General features: G+C 43.6%; 2 protein-coding genes across 15 annotated transcripts in view; both read left to right on the top strand.

The window, feature by feature from the left end:
* raskol (Ras GTPase-activating protein raskol) overlaps positions 1 to 17,716 on the top strand; it is a 167,157-nt gene that overhangs the window by 81,394 nt on the left and 68,047 nt on the right. For 12 of the 14 annotated variants that reach the window (XM_022816998.2, XM_022816997.2, XM_022816995.2 and 9 more), the window contains one exon: positions 7,898 to 8,291. In XM_022816998.2, the coding sequence (XP_022672733.1) occupies positions 7,898 to 8,291 (394 nt within the window). Of the gene's footprint in view, positions 1 to 7,719; positions 7,795 to 7,897; positions 8,292 to 15,373; positions 16,900 to 17,716 lie in introns of those variants that run through there. The other 2 variants (XM_022817000.2, XM_022817003.2) reach the window with 2 other exon arrangements.
* Positions 4,940 to 7,695, top strand: IFT57 (intraflagellar transport 57). The gene has a single exon (XM_086975781.1). The coding sequence runs from the start codon at positions 5,164 to 5,166 to the stop codon at positions 6,385 to 6,387; it is 1,224 nt and encodes a 407-aa protein (XP_086831907.1). The 5' UTR covers positions 4,940 to 5,163; the 3' UTR covers positions 6,388 to 7,695.

Here is a 17,716-nt window from a genome sequence, read left to right as displayed (position 1 = left end):
TGCGAGAACACAGGGAAAATTCGTTGATAATATTCGCTTCGAAATGCTAAAGAGCTGCTCAATTCTCTTGACATCATAAAGAAGAGGAAAATAGTTCTGTTTGTTTATGTTTAGCTTTCTCTAGAACAGTACGACTACGAAACGCACCTGTTCAGTTAATCTACGCAAAGCTGATGATATCTTTTGGCAGGTGGTACGCGTCAGCAACTGCAGGTGCATCCAATAGGCTCGAGTTTGCACAAACTAAGGCAGACGCTGAAAGCAGTTAATAATTATAAATCAACGATGCTAGTACTCTGCCGTCGGCGAGGTACCACAAGAGTGGCCGCGACGATAGCGAGTACATTCGCTCTTCCGTAAACAGCAATAACAATAACGGTGCTCGATACGGTGGCCTCACTGATATGGTCCTATCTGTTGGAGCATATCAATGAAAGAGGTAAAGAGCACACGTCATGCTGTTATATACTTCTGATTTGCTTCTGAATATAGACTTTGAACGTTACCGGAAGACTTGTGTCGTACACATATACGTACTGTTGTAAGTGGATATATTTGTCTACGAACACTCGTGGGCCACAGATCATTGATGGAATACGTTTAGCGTTACCCTCAGTGCAAAGGCTGATGATAGGCCTTTGCTCTACTAGAGCCAGTATAGCAATGAGAAATCCATGGTGCTTTCTAGCCATTTTACAGATTTTCTCTTTCACTTTGACCGTAGCACCAAAATAGAACGAAAGAGGGCGTTCAACGCTTCGACTACCTCTATAGAATACACTTAAATCACACCTCGAGAAATAACAATGACACCTGCAAGCGGTGGCACTATTACAAAATGGTGCACTTGAACTTCAAATCTGTGATTACTATACACTTACATTTCGATTATTATCAGCAGTATCATCGTTACCGTGACAATATCGAAACGCTAACTACTGTCGTGATAAGGCTCCTGCGTGTCATCACCGCCAGAAACTGTGGCTCGCTTTTTCACTATTTAAAAGCGGCTGAGCGGAAGGAGACGATTGGGTTTCGACAACACAGAAGAGAGCACGACAACGCTGGCGTCGTCGTCGTCGCCGTCCCCTCTTCTGAAGTAGCAGCGACAGTAAGCGTCAACCGCTGCCGCTTTACGGCACGAGCAATGGCAGTGCCGGGCAAGCAAGACAGCAAGGGAATATGACCACTGGAGTATCGGGCTAGCGAGTCTTTTTCGTGCCACCGTTCCTGCTGCGTCCTACTGTTAGTACTCCCTTCCACTTCGCAAATACCTGTCTGCTATAGCTGTTTGTAAAGACATCGTGTAACTTTGCTGTAGGAGACGACAAGAGAGCAGAAAGAGCAATAGATAGACAACGGTATTGGCTCCGAAGGTTTTGGTATGGCGGCTCCGCACAAACTGAGGAAACGGCTTTGGAGTTTTTCCATCGCTGTTGTTACCGCAAAGTAAAGAACCTATCATACTGTCGCCGGAAGCTGAATATGCCTCATCGGCATCACCGTAGCCTCTGGGTAGCGGTCGGATAAGGAGTGGCTAGAAAAGAAGAAAAGAATTACCGCGTTGCTACCGGTTGCTGGTTCATAACTAGAAGTGATGCATGGCACTGATGTACAGGTATAATTTGTAGAGTCATAGAGCGCCACGAACTTGGTCGAAAAACCAATCAGGATAGCCCCTGATGGCGCAGGTGGTTTGACAGTCGCATTCGCACCACGCATGGCTGAATACTATAGCTATACTGCGCGTCGTCTACTCGAATGTTGTTGAACTAACCGAAAAAGCCACCACCCAAATAGACGTGAGTAATATACCACTCATGGCGGCGATCGGACGGATCCTTATATGTCAACACCGGGAGCGCTTCAGCTGCTCGAAGCGATCTGGCACCTCGGAGGACTTTGGCGTCAAGAGGCGGAGACGTCTAACCGTTAGACTTTGTTGGCGCGGCTATGAAAATGTAGACTCAGCAACAGGTCTAGAGTAGGCTTAACTCATGAAGCCGTGTATATTATTCGAATAGTACATTCGCTAACCTGCGACTTCCTGCGCGAAGTGAATCTGTCTGCTCTGGCAAGCCGGAGCGTTCTTCCGTGTCGCTCCCGAATGTTCTTTATGCCATAGGTAGGGACAGAAGTAAGAATTGATGAGATCGGCCAGCCTTAGCGATGATTAGGAAAAGAAAACAGCAGAAACTAACAAAAATGTACATATACGACTAGTGGAAATATATGTATTTTGTACATACAAAAAGCTATCGTATACTTATAGAATTTTCTTCAGACAATGTACAGGGTTACATGACGGTTATAACCGGAATGATCAATGAGTTTCTTAGATACGTTTCTGGCCGTACACAACGTTCACCTAACATTATATATGGATAATGATTATATATACATATGTTTTATACAATTTAAGATGCAAAATAATTAATAGTTCATATTTGAAAGCTAACCGGTTACAAGAGAGTATTAAAATAAAATGCGCGCTATTATTAACCAATACTAAAACATAACCAATATTAAAGATTACGTCCATTACGTTTATGCTGTTATACGTATTCAATGTGGAATACAGATGCTGCTTTTAGAATAAAATGTACAAAAACGGGCTGTGCGAACTTCTTGTTTGTATGACACTAAATATCGTTTTCACCATCGTAGCCTATAAAATTCGGGGCGTTTCTACTTTACGGGCTCACTTTAACGTAAGGCTACTGCCTTTTTGGCCCACTTGGACTCCATCGAGCTCCCATGATTCTTTATATAGTGCAACACTCTCATGATGTTTAGACGTAACAGTTTGAACGAGCATGAATAGACCCATGAACAAGCGACTCGTAATTTCCTCGGGAAAAAGATTTTTCGAAACAGATTTCGTAATTTCGATACTGACCTGGCTTTATTAGGCATATAAGCAATCTACAAAACGCAATTTCATAACCTACTATCTGTAAATGCATTGCTGCCTACGCTTTACGTCATTAAAACGTCACACAGTTTCAAAGAGCAGAATTGGAGTGTATAAGAATCTGGCCAAACAAGCCAAAGCTTATAAAATGTGCGTTGTAAGAAATCTCTTTGTTAGCAAAGGAAAAAATCTATTCACCTGTGACTCGTAATCTTCATAGGATCGAAGTGGTAAGTAAATTCTCAATAAAATTTCAGACATCGATACGCAAGTAGGAAACATACTTCTTCTGTTTGCATAGCTTATATCAACCCGTATTCATCCATCATTGATATCCGAAGTTTTTGGGGCTCGCAAACGCGAGGAGCAGCTGTGGCTTTCCAGCGTTATCGGAACTGAGATCCTTTGTCCTGTTCGGGTATAGCCTTACCACATGCACCGAACATAACTAGACAAAAACAGATAAAGTATCTATCAACATTACGTCTACCTTGTCGTAGCCACCGTAGCACCAGAATCGTCTGTCAATCTCATAATGACTGTTTCGCTCTGGGCAATGCATGTACCTACTACAATGAGCCTCTATTCAAGAGGAAGGAAAACATAAGAGATACACCCAGTTTCGTGCAATTGCGCTATTTCTAAGAGATAAAGTCACGCATCAGTAATCCCATTACCCGTAGTTTATTGTTAGATTATGCTACTGCAATTGCAACAATGCCTGTCTCTAGTGGCAAGCACTACGGATCGCTAGCACAAACTTCTCCATCGTGTACCCTTTTTACATTTGATTTTAATATGTGTCTGTACAGACCGTTGCCGTAGCTCTTGAAGGGGCTTAAAGGCCTAAGCGACAAGCAAATCGACGCAAAAAAATCAGTGAATACTACCCAAGTAACATTGGTGAACGTATAGGGAAAGTATTCCACAGGGAATGAGCGACGATATCCGTCGCTGTTCCTTTTGTTGATCGCCGTCTCCTTTTCTAAAAGTCCTTCATGAAAACAGCATAAATTCTGACGAGATAGGCTTTTTATGGTGGCCAAAACGCGCAGAAGATCTTAATTGCACGCAAATGTGCCGTACAGACCTAGATCCTGCCGATGAAGTCTGTGAAGATGGAGATATCCGACGTTATCGTTGACAATCTATAGTGCTCGGTACGGTCGCTAGTCAAACGTTGCTTCGAAGAATTGCGGTTGATGTGGTATAGGCAGACTTTTTTAGGCCAACTGACGGACATCATGGCAATCTTAAAGAATGCCAAGGTGCGCGATCTTATTTTTAAATAAACTATTTGACATTCTCTCGAAAAACAAACGTAAAATGTATTCGCGACAATACAGGATGCGTTCTTCATGAGCGCAAAACATATCCTCGATTTTCATCTGTACCTGTCACGGCCTATACAGCCCAAACCAGAAGCGGCGTCATTGTCTAATAATACTCCTGTATTGGTATCGTACGAGAAACGCTATCGGAACATTAGTAAAGGGGTTCTTTGCCTCCGTAAAGGAAGGGACACCATCCGGACGTATAGTTTGAAGCTTACATTTGTAGTCCGCTGTCTTCACTTCCAACTGAACAACATTTAGTATTATGCCACTCTAAGTATGTATGTTAAATAGCCTATTTAGTAAGAATGCTGGCAGTAATATACCTCAAGCTGTAAGAGGAAGTAATGTTTCTCACCTGTGGTATACATCCTGAATATTATATCTTTTCGTTTTACTTCTATTTATCTACATAGGAGACCAATGCATAAACAGACAATCTGATAAATCGCAATTGTTACAATCTCTGTCGTTTTTTTTTTACTGCTTTTTACTTTAGACAAAAAGAGTTTTCCTTCGGATGTTAATATAGATGCACAACTCCTTTAGATCGTATTTGCAGCTAGTATGATTCATTGGACCGTACCGCAAAGGGCCCGGGAGCTATCGAACGAATTAGCGAGGTTAAACATGAGGGTGTTGGCGGTTGCCCTAGCAACGCACTCCATCGAAAACATCAACGAAGCTTAAACAAGCCAGCAGGGTAAACTAATTTGTGGGATGAGTGCAGACCACATCAGGCTGGCTCCACGCTGTCGCTCCGCCGAATGGCAAAAGAGTCTGATTTTCCCACTAGTGCATTTAACGTTCCCAGACACTGATTATGCCATAAACTTGAGGAACTCATCCAAAATCAGGTTCTGGACTTGGACGAAAATTCTATTTTTACGGCGAGCATTGGACAAATAAAGAGAAATGGCTCGACCAACAACGCATATTATAGAGGAATCCTCACAGAAGTATTTGCCTTTTATCGTAATGGAGGACCTTTTCGAGAAGCTGAAATTGCTCGACTATTTCAAGGACTTTCCTCGACTCTTTCGCAACGTTCAACCAATTAACAAGCATTATTTCGCTATGAAAGTTAATTCGGATGAACAGGTGTACACGTTTGTCTGCATATCTGCCTGGCTCGTGCGCAAGTGTGGCCTACCATTTGACCTGCCTAGACGTGACGACGATTTTCGTGCTGTGATCACGCATGTACTTTATGCCCTCGGCCAGCTTGGCATCGAAGAAGACTATAGTCAAGTGCGGCTTCAGCAAGGTTGGGGAGAACAGGTTATCAATGTTGTGGACGCCTTGGCTGATGTAGCTCTCGAGCAGGCGGGAATCGCGTGGAACCCTGAAGGTGACGATGAACTTGAGGAAGCCGAGCAGCCTGTCGTAGTTTACACGGACGATCTTTTCGATTTGGAAAACGAACAACCGCAAAACGATAACAGAGATCCCATACTGCAGATGCTCAAAAGTACCCCTACAACTCGCTATCCGTTAAAACAGCCGATCATATCAGATACAAACGTTGACGAATGGAGACTTGAAGTCGAACGTCTTCTACCCCAGCTAAAGATTGCGCTTCGTCCCGACCCGAAGGACTGGAGATCTCACCTCGGCCAGATCCACAAGTACAAAGACGAAATGGACGCTAGCCTCACAGCGACCAGGAGCCAGCTCGAAACGCTCTACAACAGTATTGGCCAAACCCTGGAAAAGATTGCCAAGCGGGAGAAATATATAAACTCTCAGGTCGAAGGGCTTTTAGAAGAATTAAAAAATGCACAGGAAGAACTTACAAAAATTAAGGAGCAATACAAGAACGTATCTGGAGGTGTCACGGAACGCTCTCATATTTTAGCATCAATATCGCAGGAGGTAGAGGATATTAAGCATGAGCTTGACGAGAGGGGTACCTCAATGACGGACGGTACCCCTCTAATTCATGTCAAGAAATCGCTGCAAAAATTAAAAACCGAAGTTGCGCAATTGGACGTGCGAATTGCAGTTGCTATCAACACCCTGCTCAAGGCAAAACTTCGAGAACGAGGACACTTTACGAATGCTGTTAACACAGCAGGCGTGGCACCTCCAGAAGACGATGAGTTTGGAATTTTAGGCGGAGCTAATTTGCAGTTTTAAACATATCACCCATGTGCTTGACAAAGCGAGGAAATTTTTAAATCAAAAATTGCTCTTTGATAACTTACATTTTTACAAAGGTATAGATAATAAAAAAAAAACAAACTCTTTATCCGGACACGGTTTGTACAAGCCCCAGCTACTTGCTGATCTATTGTAATAATAGGCATAATAACCATTCGGTGGCAACGACGCAGTATGCGTTGACTAAATCAGCAGAAGCAACCAAAATACATGAACCTTGGAGACCGGTCAGCTGAATGAGCAGAAAGCCGGAAACGCAGAAATAAGCACTGAGATGGAAGCAAGAAGCAGATCGCTCTCGAGGCAACCGTTAGTCCCGCTAGTGGTGTCAGGTCGTAGTCCAAGCGATCACCGGCACCGAACGAAGTCATCGAAGAGGGCTCGGTCGCTAAAGACCAGTGACTATAGAAAAAGGCTCGACTTTCTATTGACGCTAGTTCTTTGACGCAGAATAAGCGGCCATATACCGCACAGGGTTGCCAGAATTTGACCGTAAAGACTCCAGGGAGGTAAAGCGCCGAACACCTACGTCGACCATTGACATAAGTACAGAAACGCTGAGGACAGCGATGGCCAAGTGTTAAGCTTAAGAATGGAAACAATAAACAGCTGGCAAATCTAATGTTTTTATATTGAAATCAATGTTCAGATAATATGTTTTGTAATCTTCGGAGCGGATTTTTTTTGTCGAATACGACGAGAATTGTGGACTACTGGAGTCAGCTGTTGATATTTTTGTAAATTGGGACTGCGTCTTTGAATTATACTATATATTACTATAAGAAACAAAGTTGGTGGAATAAAACCGATCGGAGCAGAGTACATGAGGCATATCTTATAAGACCGAATGTGATACTCTATTTTTTGAAAGGAAAACACAACAAACAGTTATACCACGTTAAGTAATTACCGTTGCTATACATGTAAATATATGATAAAATAAAAACTGTCGCGTTTTCCAATCCTCTATAATCCTAGCATTTTAGTAGTTGAAGTATTATGGAAAAAAGACACATGAAAAATTGAGTGCCTAGATTGTTTTTAAAATTGTACCCTTGCTTTCAATAGATATATCTCACTGATATCCTCAAATAGTTGGTAGTAACTATGGTTTGAGAAATCTAGGTTTGTCTATACCTAGCATAAACGTGACTTCTTTTTGCTCATACTTTTATTAAAGTATTTATCTTTATTTATTTATTTATTTAAAGTATCATATTATTACATATTTCTTCCTTCCCCTAAAAAGGACTTTCTAGTTACTAATAGCATCAAAGGATAAAGTAACTTTCTGATATGGCTTTTTAGTTATGTGTTTAGATATCGGTAAATATGTTCGGGGCACGCGTTCGGAAATCTTTCACGGTCGATGCGTCTACAAAGGTCAGTCGCCCTTATTGATCCTGTATGCATATCTTTACTAATGCTTCGTCAGCCATTAAACTGTAAAGTAATCTCGTGTTGATTATCCTGTACTCCATTACAGATCAGTGACAAAGTAGCAATTGACTTCGAGCGCGTCCGTCTGGACGGTGGACCTCTACGAGTCTACAACCCATGGTACGATAAGGGCACGCTGACGGGAGATACTACTTGCCTACTGGAAGGCGCTAGCCTTGTGACCCCTGTTCCTGAAGAAGATGAAGGCTGCGAAAGTGAGGTGTCCCTCGAATCCACTATTACCAAAGATCTGCGAGATCGTGAGCCGACATCAACTAAAATCCAGAGTGTTACTGCGACAGCAACGTCAGGCAGAGAAAACTTCCATGTTCAAACGAACGGTCAAACTGTCACCATACGGCGGAGAGCTCCCAGCAACAAAGTAGACCGAGCGACTTCACCATCCGTTTCCGCACATCCGATGGCTGGCAGCACTGACCGTACGTTGACCTATTACACTCACGCTTGTTTGGTGGTGTATACTGTATATTTAATCATTGTTAAAAACTATTGAGGTTTAAATTTATTTCAAGGAAAGGCGGTCGCCTGCTTTCAGCTTTTCTCTTCCTTGAAGAAATGCAGACATAAATGCAAAGAATATTTGATTGAACAGAGAAATGCAAATATGGTTTTTACCGAAACATGCTTGTTATGCTTTTTTTTTATTTATAAGTATTAACAAAAACGGCATAATATGTCTGTATTCAGGAATGATTCAGACCGGTCCACAGTAACAGCCTACCGGGAACTAAAACTATGCGTAGAGGAAACGCGAAATGACTGTTACCAACACATCAGTCATATATATATATATACATACATACCAGGCAGATATAAGTCAAAAACCTTTTGCTTGGAACAGCACCAATTTGAAGATAATCGACATGTTAGCTGTCGTTCATTGAATGAGTGGAGCATTTTATCCATTTATGGCTCGTAGGAATAAGATATTTATTTGAGAATTTGTTAGGCCATAAGCTATGCGACACAGGCATGACTTGCCCCGGTAAAGAAAACTAGGTAAAATATGAGCCTGTATGCATTATGTACGTATAGAAAATCATAATCGATTCGTTCCGACGCTGCTGCAGCAGCAGCAAAGAAGTTGGCTAAGCAGTTCCTCATACGAAGGCTACAAACAAGCCAGCGACATTTCCAATAGTAACTTACCCTTTATTTCAATTGGCAGCTGTCATTGGCGTAATAAGAGTGTTATCGGATTTATCGCTAACATTCATTGCGACTAAAGAACGACATAGTCCCAACTGCGCACCATCGTTTTATGAGAGCTGAGTCACCATCCATCTCGGAACAGATCGTTCAGGTAACATCAACAATGACATTTGTTGTAGTTCCTGTTCCAGCCTCCAGCTCAAGGTCACCTTGATGCATTTCGTACAACCACATAATAAGAGCTCCGAGAGCCCTATCAATGAGGCTGCCCGCAGTGTTGATTTTACTAGTTTGTAGATAGCGGCTGAAGGATAGATAATTGGACACTACACTATCGTTTTATCGATTACAGGTCCGTCTGATCAATGACGGCCGACCACAATTTACAACCGTCCGTAGGAAAAGCAATCAGACTTTGAGGAACTCTTTGATGCATTTCACTGAGAACGACGTTGCATGAACAGGGCCAAGGGCATGTTGAGGGCCAAATGGATGCGACTGCGTATGGTCTTGGGCATAGACCGACGATGTAAGTCAGCACTCTGCTAAAGGATAGCTGTCTTGATGGCTGATTTGTTTAGGGTTCTGCCGACTATAGATAGAACCGGCAATAAATGACAATTCTGCGCAGATTCTGTTACCGTGTAATGGTCGCCTACTACGGGGAGTGCTTCAGCCAGCAGGACGCGTCTGGTCAATTGTGGTGCCTTATACAGGCATGCATATCTTTGCCAGTTTCTGACATTCAATTGCTTTCAACACAATACATATTACTTATTCTAAACCAATCATAAAATACCGCGCCTCGATCGCGTTAACCTGCCGATACGCTGGCATTGGCGATAGAACAACAACCGAATTACGATGAGAAATGCTCCATTGATCGGGCCATCCGTTGTTATTGTACCGGTAGCTTCTAAAGCTGACCGCAATCGAGGATTATCACAAAATGAAACCGGATCACGTGAGTCGATATATTAACATAATTAACCATATGCTACATGAGCTACACTCAGAGAAGGTCGGGGCTTTTGGCACGAGTTTTAGCCGCTAGCTGTCACTTTTATGTATTGTAGATAGCTTTTATTTTCAACCGCTCTTCGAGCTAGTTTAGTGCTTCATGAAGTGACGTAATTCGATTACGTGTACAACTGTACGGAACCGCAGGTTGATTCAGTTTTTTAACACTGACTATTTCCGTTTCGCTCATTCATTCACACAAATAGGAAAAAAGTGAATGATTTACCAAGATTTGTCGGAAGGATTTGCCAAACGATAACGTAGCCTTAGAAATTGTTACAAAATTGATCAAGTACCATTTTTAGGCCAACAATTCGGGGGGGGGGGGGGGGGTAATGCAAGTTTGTGCAAAAATTTTATTGTCATTGCAGGCCTTGAATCGACTCAGTTCGGGCTTACACTATATGAAGGTGCGTCATCGGTTTGTCAACATTAGCGTAAAAAGGTCGAATCTGCGTTTGTTTTGCAAACGCTGCTATAAGAGAACCGTTTACTGTCATAATAAATGTATAGGGTACGAACGAGTAAAACGCGACAACCTGAACGAACCTAACAGAGGAAGTATTATAGATATCTGTAAAGGAGTAAGTTTCTGTTTTCTGCCAGCCGGCACTAATCGTAGGCACAGAATATCCACTCGGCGAAGCTTCACAGCCTGCGCGTAAATGTAGATGAAGTATTCTTGCTTCGAGATCATTCAGCAACACTATAGGGCCATTGCCGCCTCACTTTGAGATGCCGCGCCTATCGCCGTTGATCGTCGCATTTATGTCGTCGCTATAGCAGAGGTAGTTATAGTAGTGAGTCAAGATTTTTCTCTTGTGAGTCATCATACCTACTATTGACCTGCTTAGCATACGCCGATTCAGCTACACGGCGGTTCGCGCGTATTTGTCCGCGCACTAAATAAAAAAATCTCACAAATTAGGAATCAAAAAGATATTGCGTATGCTACGTATATATTGCATAGATACGCGTCAAGGCAACCAGTGCAGGGGGTGCTCTCTTAAAGCACACATATAGGAATATACTCGCTCCACCCGTACGTTTTTAATCAACCATAGCACTTATATGGAGGATGGCCAGAGATCATAAACTGTGAAACGAACTTAAGTAAGGATGCTACCTCCCAACACGTGATGCGTAGAGAAATTTCGCGGTTCCACTATACCAGAGCAGATAGACACACGTTTCCACATATCAGTTGCGGACAAGCGCGCGTTACTGGCTCGGTTCAAATCTACAGTATATCACTACCGATGGCCTCTTCTGGCTATTGGTCACCACTAGCTGGCGTGACCCCAATGGAGGTATCCGGTAACATATAAACATGTTACCCAAGCAAACGGACCGATGTTTAAAATAAAAAATATCATTATCTGAAATAGGTGTACACAGATTCGCGCTGATCGCTGGGCAGCATCATAGAAATGTCGCAGATCATAAAGAATAGGAAGGAAGACAGAAATGAAAAGATATCCTTGAGGTTATCTGTGGAGAGCTTCGAACCGACCAATTCAAGGAAAACATTTTCTAGAAATTGGCCTTCTTTGTAGGGAACGGGAAATGTCGTAGCCATAAAACGAACAATTATATGACGCTAAGCTTTGAGAAATTAATTTTTCAGTTTGGGCCCTTGGCATGTCCCTGCTTTCTTGACCGATGGAATTGCTAGCATCGGTAATATACGCATATCGGTGATAAGCTTACCGGCGCCACCTATGTGCGGCCAAATTAGATTACCTTATATCTCTACTCCTATGAAATTAGTTGCGTTGTTGGTATTTGCTTAAACGATGAGGGTAGTACTATTCGTGTGTTGTCAATAAGTTCACCTGTTAGGCCTACGATGCGCTCGTCTGTGGGAAAAATAAGCCTCTGTCGTTGCCGTTTTAGGCTAGCCAAACGCTTTTGCAGTTTGTAAATCTTGTAAAAAGTTTGTAAATGAGCCTTTCGACAATCCATTAAATTTAACTAAAGCAGAGAGATGTTGTTTAGCAAATGCTATAATTACGGTGTGTGGGTAAATGCAATGACAAGCTCAGGAATATATCTATATAAATAATGTATGCAAATATATTTATCCTTCCGTCGTGTGTTTGTTCAAGTTCTTCTGACAGGACCGCACACATACATTTATTAAAAGGAGTGCGACATTTGGTGAATTTTTAATTTTATAAAAAAAAATGTAGTCATATTTGTGCATGTATGCTTGTTGCAGCGATATTCTGCGATGATCTATTTCATCATTCGAGGTCTACTTTTTGAATTCTGACCATTTCAAGTGGCGCGTGCCAGTCACTGCTCTTGTACATACTTCGCTGTGTACACAATTCAGTCCCGGCAATTTCTCCGTCTCTGTCCTACGTCCCCTCTCTCATTTCTCTGCGGATCGCATTGGCGAAGGCGTCAGATAGGCTAGTCGGACTCCGGTTTTTAGGTCTAGGGTCCTCGTTCTAGGTTCGGCGAGACGGCAACTACAAGTGTATATTACAAGGAAGACGGGAAAAAAGTGCATAAAAGCATTTGTCTGAAGCAGGCCATCCATCTGTTCGCAACCTTCACAGTTTCACCCACGGGGCGCGCGTCGTTCTTCAGAAGAGAACCTCCCTAGGTGTAATCCAGTTCGGCTGTCTGCGATAACTTACCTATACCTAGTTTAGCAATAGCAGATCCGTGACGAGTACCAGCTGCTCGGCGCAGTACGGATTTCTCTTTTTCTTGCTTCGCCTGTTTATATACGAATAGATCCGGAATAACCCTCCATCTCTCATCTGCGGGAACGAAACGCGGGCCGGGTGCACCCGCTCCCTTAAAAGCCAACTACTCATCGAGCGACTTCACCAACCGACATTTCACGGTTTCTGTAGGGCTATTGATTATCACTATTAAGTGGTTTCTGTTTGACGTCGCCATTGCCGTTGGCCGAGAGTCAATATATTGTCTACACGCGTTCCTCATAGGATTTCTCAGAAGCGATTCGCTTCTCCATTCGGTCAGGCAACAGGCCTGTATAATACCGGACGCGGCCAAGTAAACTATACTATTCTATGATTCAATACTACGCTGCATAAACTACTTGTCCTCGAATCGGTAAAACTAGACGTAAACATGCTCCGTTTCGAGCGGAAATCAAGCCACAAATGACGGTCTGCACATTACCAATAGAAGGAAGAAATGTCTTTGAAATACTATAGGCAAGCTTATCGGTGATCTTATCCTGATTCGTATCGGGGCCAAGTTACGCCTACTGAAACTTGAAGCAAATTGCTTTAAAAGACACCTATGATTGGAGTTGCAATAGCGCCGCTGTACTTCCATATGTGCTTATATATCGCGCTCTAATAGGAGATTCCCTGTAGGTTACGTAACTCGTGTGCGCGTCCATCAATGTTCGCGGGGTAAATTACGATAGATGAAGTTGTGAGTGTCCTGATGCTACCTACATTGAATCTCACGACTGCCTTGAGCCACTTTGTCGGCATAACAGCGGTGGCCCTCGAATAATGCTCCTACAATTAGACCAGTAGTAGGCGAGTTTGAATAATGTATGATCTGGCAATGAAAAAACAATACCCAATCCGATACTTTGTTGACGCCTTTCACCTCGAAATCGATTCGAACACGGCATGTCGAAACGGTTGATACACATCAATGCAAAAATAGAGAAATCAGTAGGAAATTGTGAGAAATCGCAATGTAAACTGTCTCAGGTGGACGTATGAATTATAGACAGAGTGTTCAAAAAGAAGCCGACTTTCAACTCGAATCATTACACATATCCGTGGCACGAAATAGCAGGCCACTGTTTACATCGGCGTGTAAAACCGCCAATAGCGCCTATAGATGAAAGTCCCATGTTTCACAATATAGTTAATATATGTGTAGATGTATAATGCATATGTATCCAATCATGCTTAACGCAACTGCGCCTGCCAGTTATCATTACCAATTATTTGTGCCTGGTTTCCCTCCCTTTGAACTGGAACGAAACAGCGCTTTAATTAACGGTCTGCCAGTGCGTCATACGAAAAAACAATGACCAGGGCGTAACGTAAACGCAACACTATTCCTCTTCTAACCACCAACGATTCAGCGGAGTAGCTGGGCATTTGATACATTGTTTGATGCGAGTCTGCAATTTATTATCAGTGGGACGCCACTATCTAAGAACTGCACAATTCTAATTATGTTGTACGGTGCAGTTATAGTGTAGCGGCAAACTTCTGGTTTTTTGTCTGATAAAGCGAGCTGCTGTACTATACGGTTACGTCCCCTTGTGCTGATAACAGCACAAGAGGACGTAACCGTGAGATATTCCGCAATATGGATACTGTGATTTCAGATTGTCGTTTTCAGAAGACGCTGCATTTTGACTTAGGTTATTACCGGACCCCTATTTTTTTTTGAATTTTCAATGACCATTTTTTGTTATAATCGTTGATGACATTGCCGTTGTGAACCGACACCACAGTACTAGCCGTATGCGGCAACGATACGTATGTTTATGTAACTTAGGTCAACAATATTGTCGCTAGGCAATATTCCAGAACTAGTTTTACTGCTGCAACGTGTGACGGTTCCAGAGCTGCATTGCCGTCCTATATTTCTCGTCATCCCGTCCATCGAGCTAGTAGTTTAATCTTGCCTTTCCGCCTTTGTGAAACAATGACGACGCATCGGGCACAATCAAAAGTGTTGTAGCGGCCACAACTCACTAACTGAGAATCGGTGGTCGCTGATTAGAGGCGAAGCTACACACAAATCCATACGTACTATTACATAGGTAAAGTATTATAATGTATGCAATTTCTTGCCGAAGCAGCGTTTCAAGCTAGCGCAGACGTGTCATGGCTCAAGACACAACCGTTATCCGGTATACTAACAATAGTATCAGCAAATTCTGCGTGCAGCACATAGCAACGTGCCCCCAGTCATAGCAACAAGTTGGAGCGTGCAACATGTAGATTCGACGGCCGACATTGGCGACGAACCGACGGCTGGTCACAGACGGCGACTCCAATGCGGCCCACTCACTACACTTTTTGCTCTTCTCTCTCATAGAAACTCTTTGCAGATAGTAAAGCTGCGAGAAATACGACCGGTGCATAACAGCACTCATATGTACAATACATCTACCGGTGGCGCCGCCATACGGCGGGCGACTGCGTTACGGAGACCGGCTGCGCAGCTATCTAACGCTATTGTCGCTGTTGCTGAAACGCACCAGCCGCCGTCATGCCGACGGAATCGCTCGTAACAAGCGCCATTTGGTGCGCTCATTGGCTGATGTCTTCTCGTGCTCGATGGTGGTTTTCGAGGCAGCTGCCGCTGCCGCTGCCGCCGCTGCTTCCCGTGCGATGTGACAGATTAAAATAGGTACGTTTGCTCGTCGTCCCTTGAGTTAAACGAACGCCTGTAGTCAAACTCACGTCCACCTAACTCCAGCTACCGCTGTCCGCCAATTTGCTCCGCGAAAGCGCAACTAACAACAGCTATTTCCATATTCAGCTACAAACAACGGTCGCAGCAGCGGCGGCGACGGTGGCGGCGGCGTAACGGCCGACTCACCAGCCAGCGGTCATAGCGGGTGCTGGTGAACGCTGTGTGTTGCGTCGCATTCATTCTTCTTTCCTCCGTTGGAGCAGACAGGTCTGATGTGTGTGCGCGCATGTGGATTGATGTGTGCTTGGCTATACGGCCGGCACTCGCTGTGTGTTGTTCTTCGATCGAGCGCTGTTTGTCTGGCCGCCACTGCCGCCACCACCACCACCGCCGCCGCCGCCGCCGCCGCCGCCACCTGGGCTCTCGATGTCTCTCTTTTTCTCTGCGTCGCGACTGTGGAGAGCTCGTGCAGCGGCCTGCCAGTGCTTCGGGCGGTTGGAGAGTCGGCGAAGGCAGTGCTCTTTACTGATCACTAGCGGCGGAGCAGGCAGTGGTTATTGCCGTCCAGCTCGTCGTCGTTGTGCACCTAAGAGAAGAGCTGACTGACGACGGGTCGTCCGCTGGCTTTTCATCTTCTGCTAACTTCGCCTTCTGTCGACAGAGCTGGTGCCGCTGGAGCAACTGGTTCGATTGCTGTTGGTGCGGACGCACAAGTGAGTCTGTGTCTGGATTTTGCTGCGCCTGTGCCCATGTATTTGTGTGTTATGTATCACCGTGCGAGGGAAAACAAAAAAGAATGAGTGAGATCAGATTGTTCGCCCGCTCTACCAACGACGGCTGTACAACAACAACTACAGATGGCGACTGCTATAGCTAGTTCGTTGGGTATGTAGCTTCAGTGAATAGAGTGTTAGTTGTTCTAATAAGTACCGGTCCGCTGCTGCACTGTGAAGCTTTTGCCACTTACCGTATTCTGCTGCTGAAAATGTCCGTTGACCAGGATAAAGATTAACATCAGAAGGAAACCTTGAGCCAAGTGAAGCTCCTAGAAGAGTGTACTATTGAAGCCTTCAAGTCCCTCTGTACATTTTTGGATACTTGTTGCACTTGGTAGCTAGCGGAGTTAACACACGGTGGATAAAGTGGACTGTGGATCAGGGTTAATCGGGGCAGTGTGCGAAAGGTTCGTGGGTGGGTTCAGTGTTGCAACAGAAAAGATGACGTCGAGTCAAAACGAACTCTGGCTAGAATAGTAAGCGCTTTGGGAGAATGACAGGGCGCACCAAGATGGATTCAACGACTCGATGGAGAACGTCGCTTGGGAACTGCACTTCCGAACTGGAGAACCTCGTGAAGTGTCGATAGAAAAAAGCCAAAATAACAACAACAACAATAGAACGAGAAGAATGACGCTTTCGAAAAAAGTCACTCGGCTCTTGTGCATCACCGGAGCTGGAGAAGTGGATGAAGGTAGATAAATACAATTATATTCCGTATATCTCTATTAGCGAGTTCCTAAACGCCTAAATTTCATAATAGGTAAAGAAAAAGTGCAACCTTACAGCTGCTCTTACTTAATCTGCTCTTCGAAGTATATCCAGCCAACTATGGGATTATACATTGTATCCTTGTATATCACTCATGGGTACATTCAATGGATATACTATTGACAAGCGCTTCGATGGCAGGTATTATAGACAAATCCGCATATATATCCGTTAGATGTTACCAATTTTATGCCTGTTGACAGATAAACGTGAGAGAATGAATTCACAATTGGAGGTAGAAAACAGGTGCAGGTGGATGTGGATCGGTGCGTGGATAAATGGAAAACGGCTGTTCGAGTGAGACTAACGACAAAAGCAGATGATAATACATTTAGCTATCTGGGTTTGAGTCTCAACATTTTCTTATAGTAAACAAATGGTTTATATTTGGAATTATACTGAATGTTCTAACTTCCTAATGGGTTTCCGGCAAGATAGTATCAGGCCATGTTTATTTACTGGGTAAGTGACAGTGTGTCGTCGGTGATCTCAACGTATACTTGCTGCAACAGTTTTCTCTATTTGTAAACAATGCTTACATATGAGATACAACAATTAATGACGTTTGCTGCGTTTTCGCTCAATGCTTGTCGTAGTGACAACAGTGCGTGTATCTAGTGTCTAATACTAGAAAAACAATATAGTTTTTGCCTTATGCATGCATCCATTGTATATTATACTTCAACCAAAGGGTCGTTGAACAAGCTCTGTTTGTAACGATTGGCAAAGCGATAGTAGAT

The sequence above is a fragment of the Varroa destructor genome, unplaced genomic scaffold, assembly GCF_002443255.2.
Source record: "Varroa destructor unplaced genomic scaffold, Vdes_3.0 BEIS01000001.1, whole genome shotgun sequence".
Classification (NCBI taxonomy): Eukaryota; Metazoa; Arthropoda; class Arachnida; order Mesostigmata; family Varroidae; genus Varroa; species Varroa destructor.
This window is presented reverse-complemented; position numbering and strand designations above follow the sequence as displayed.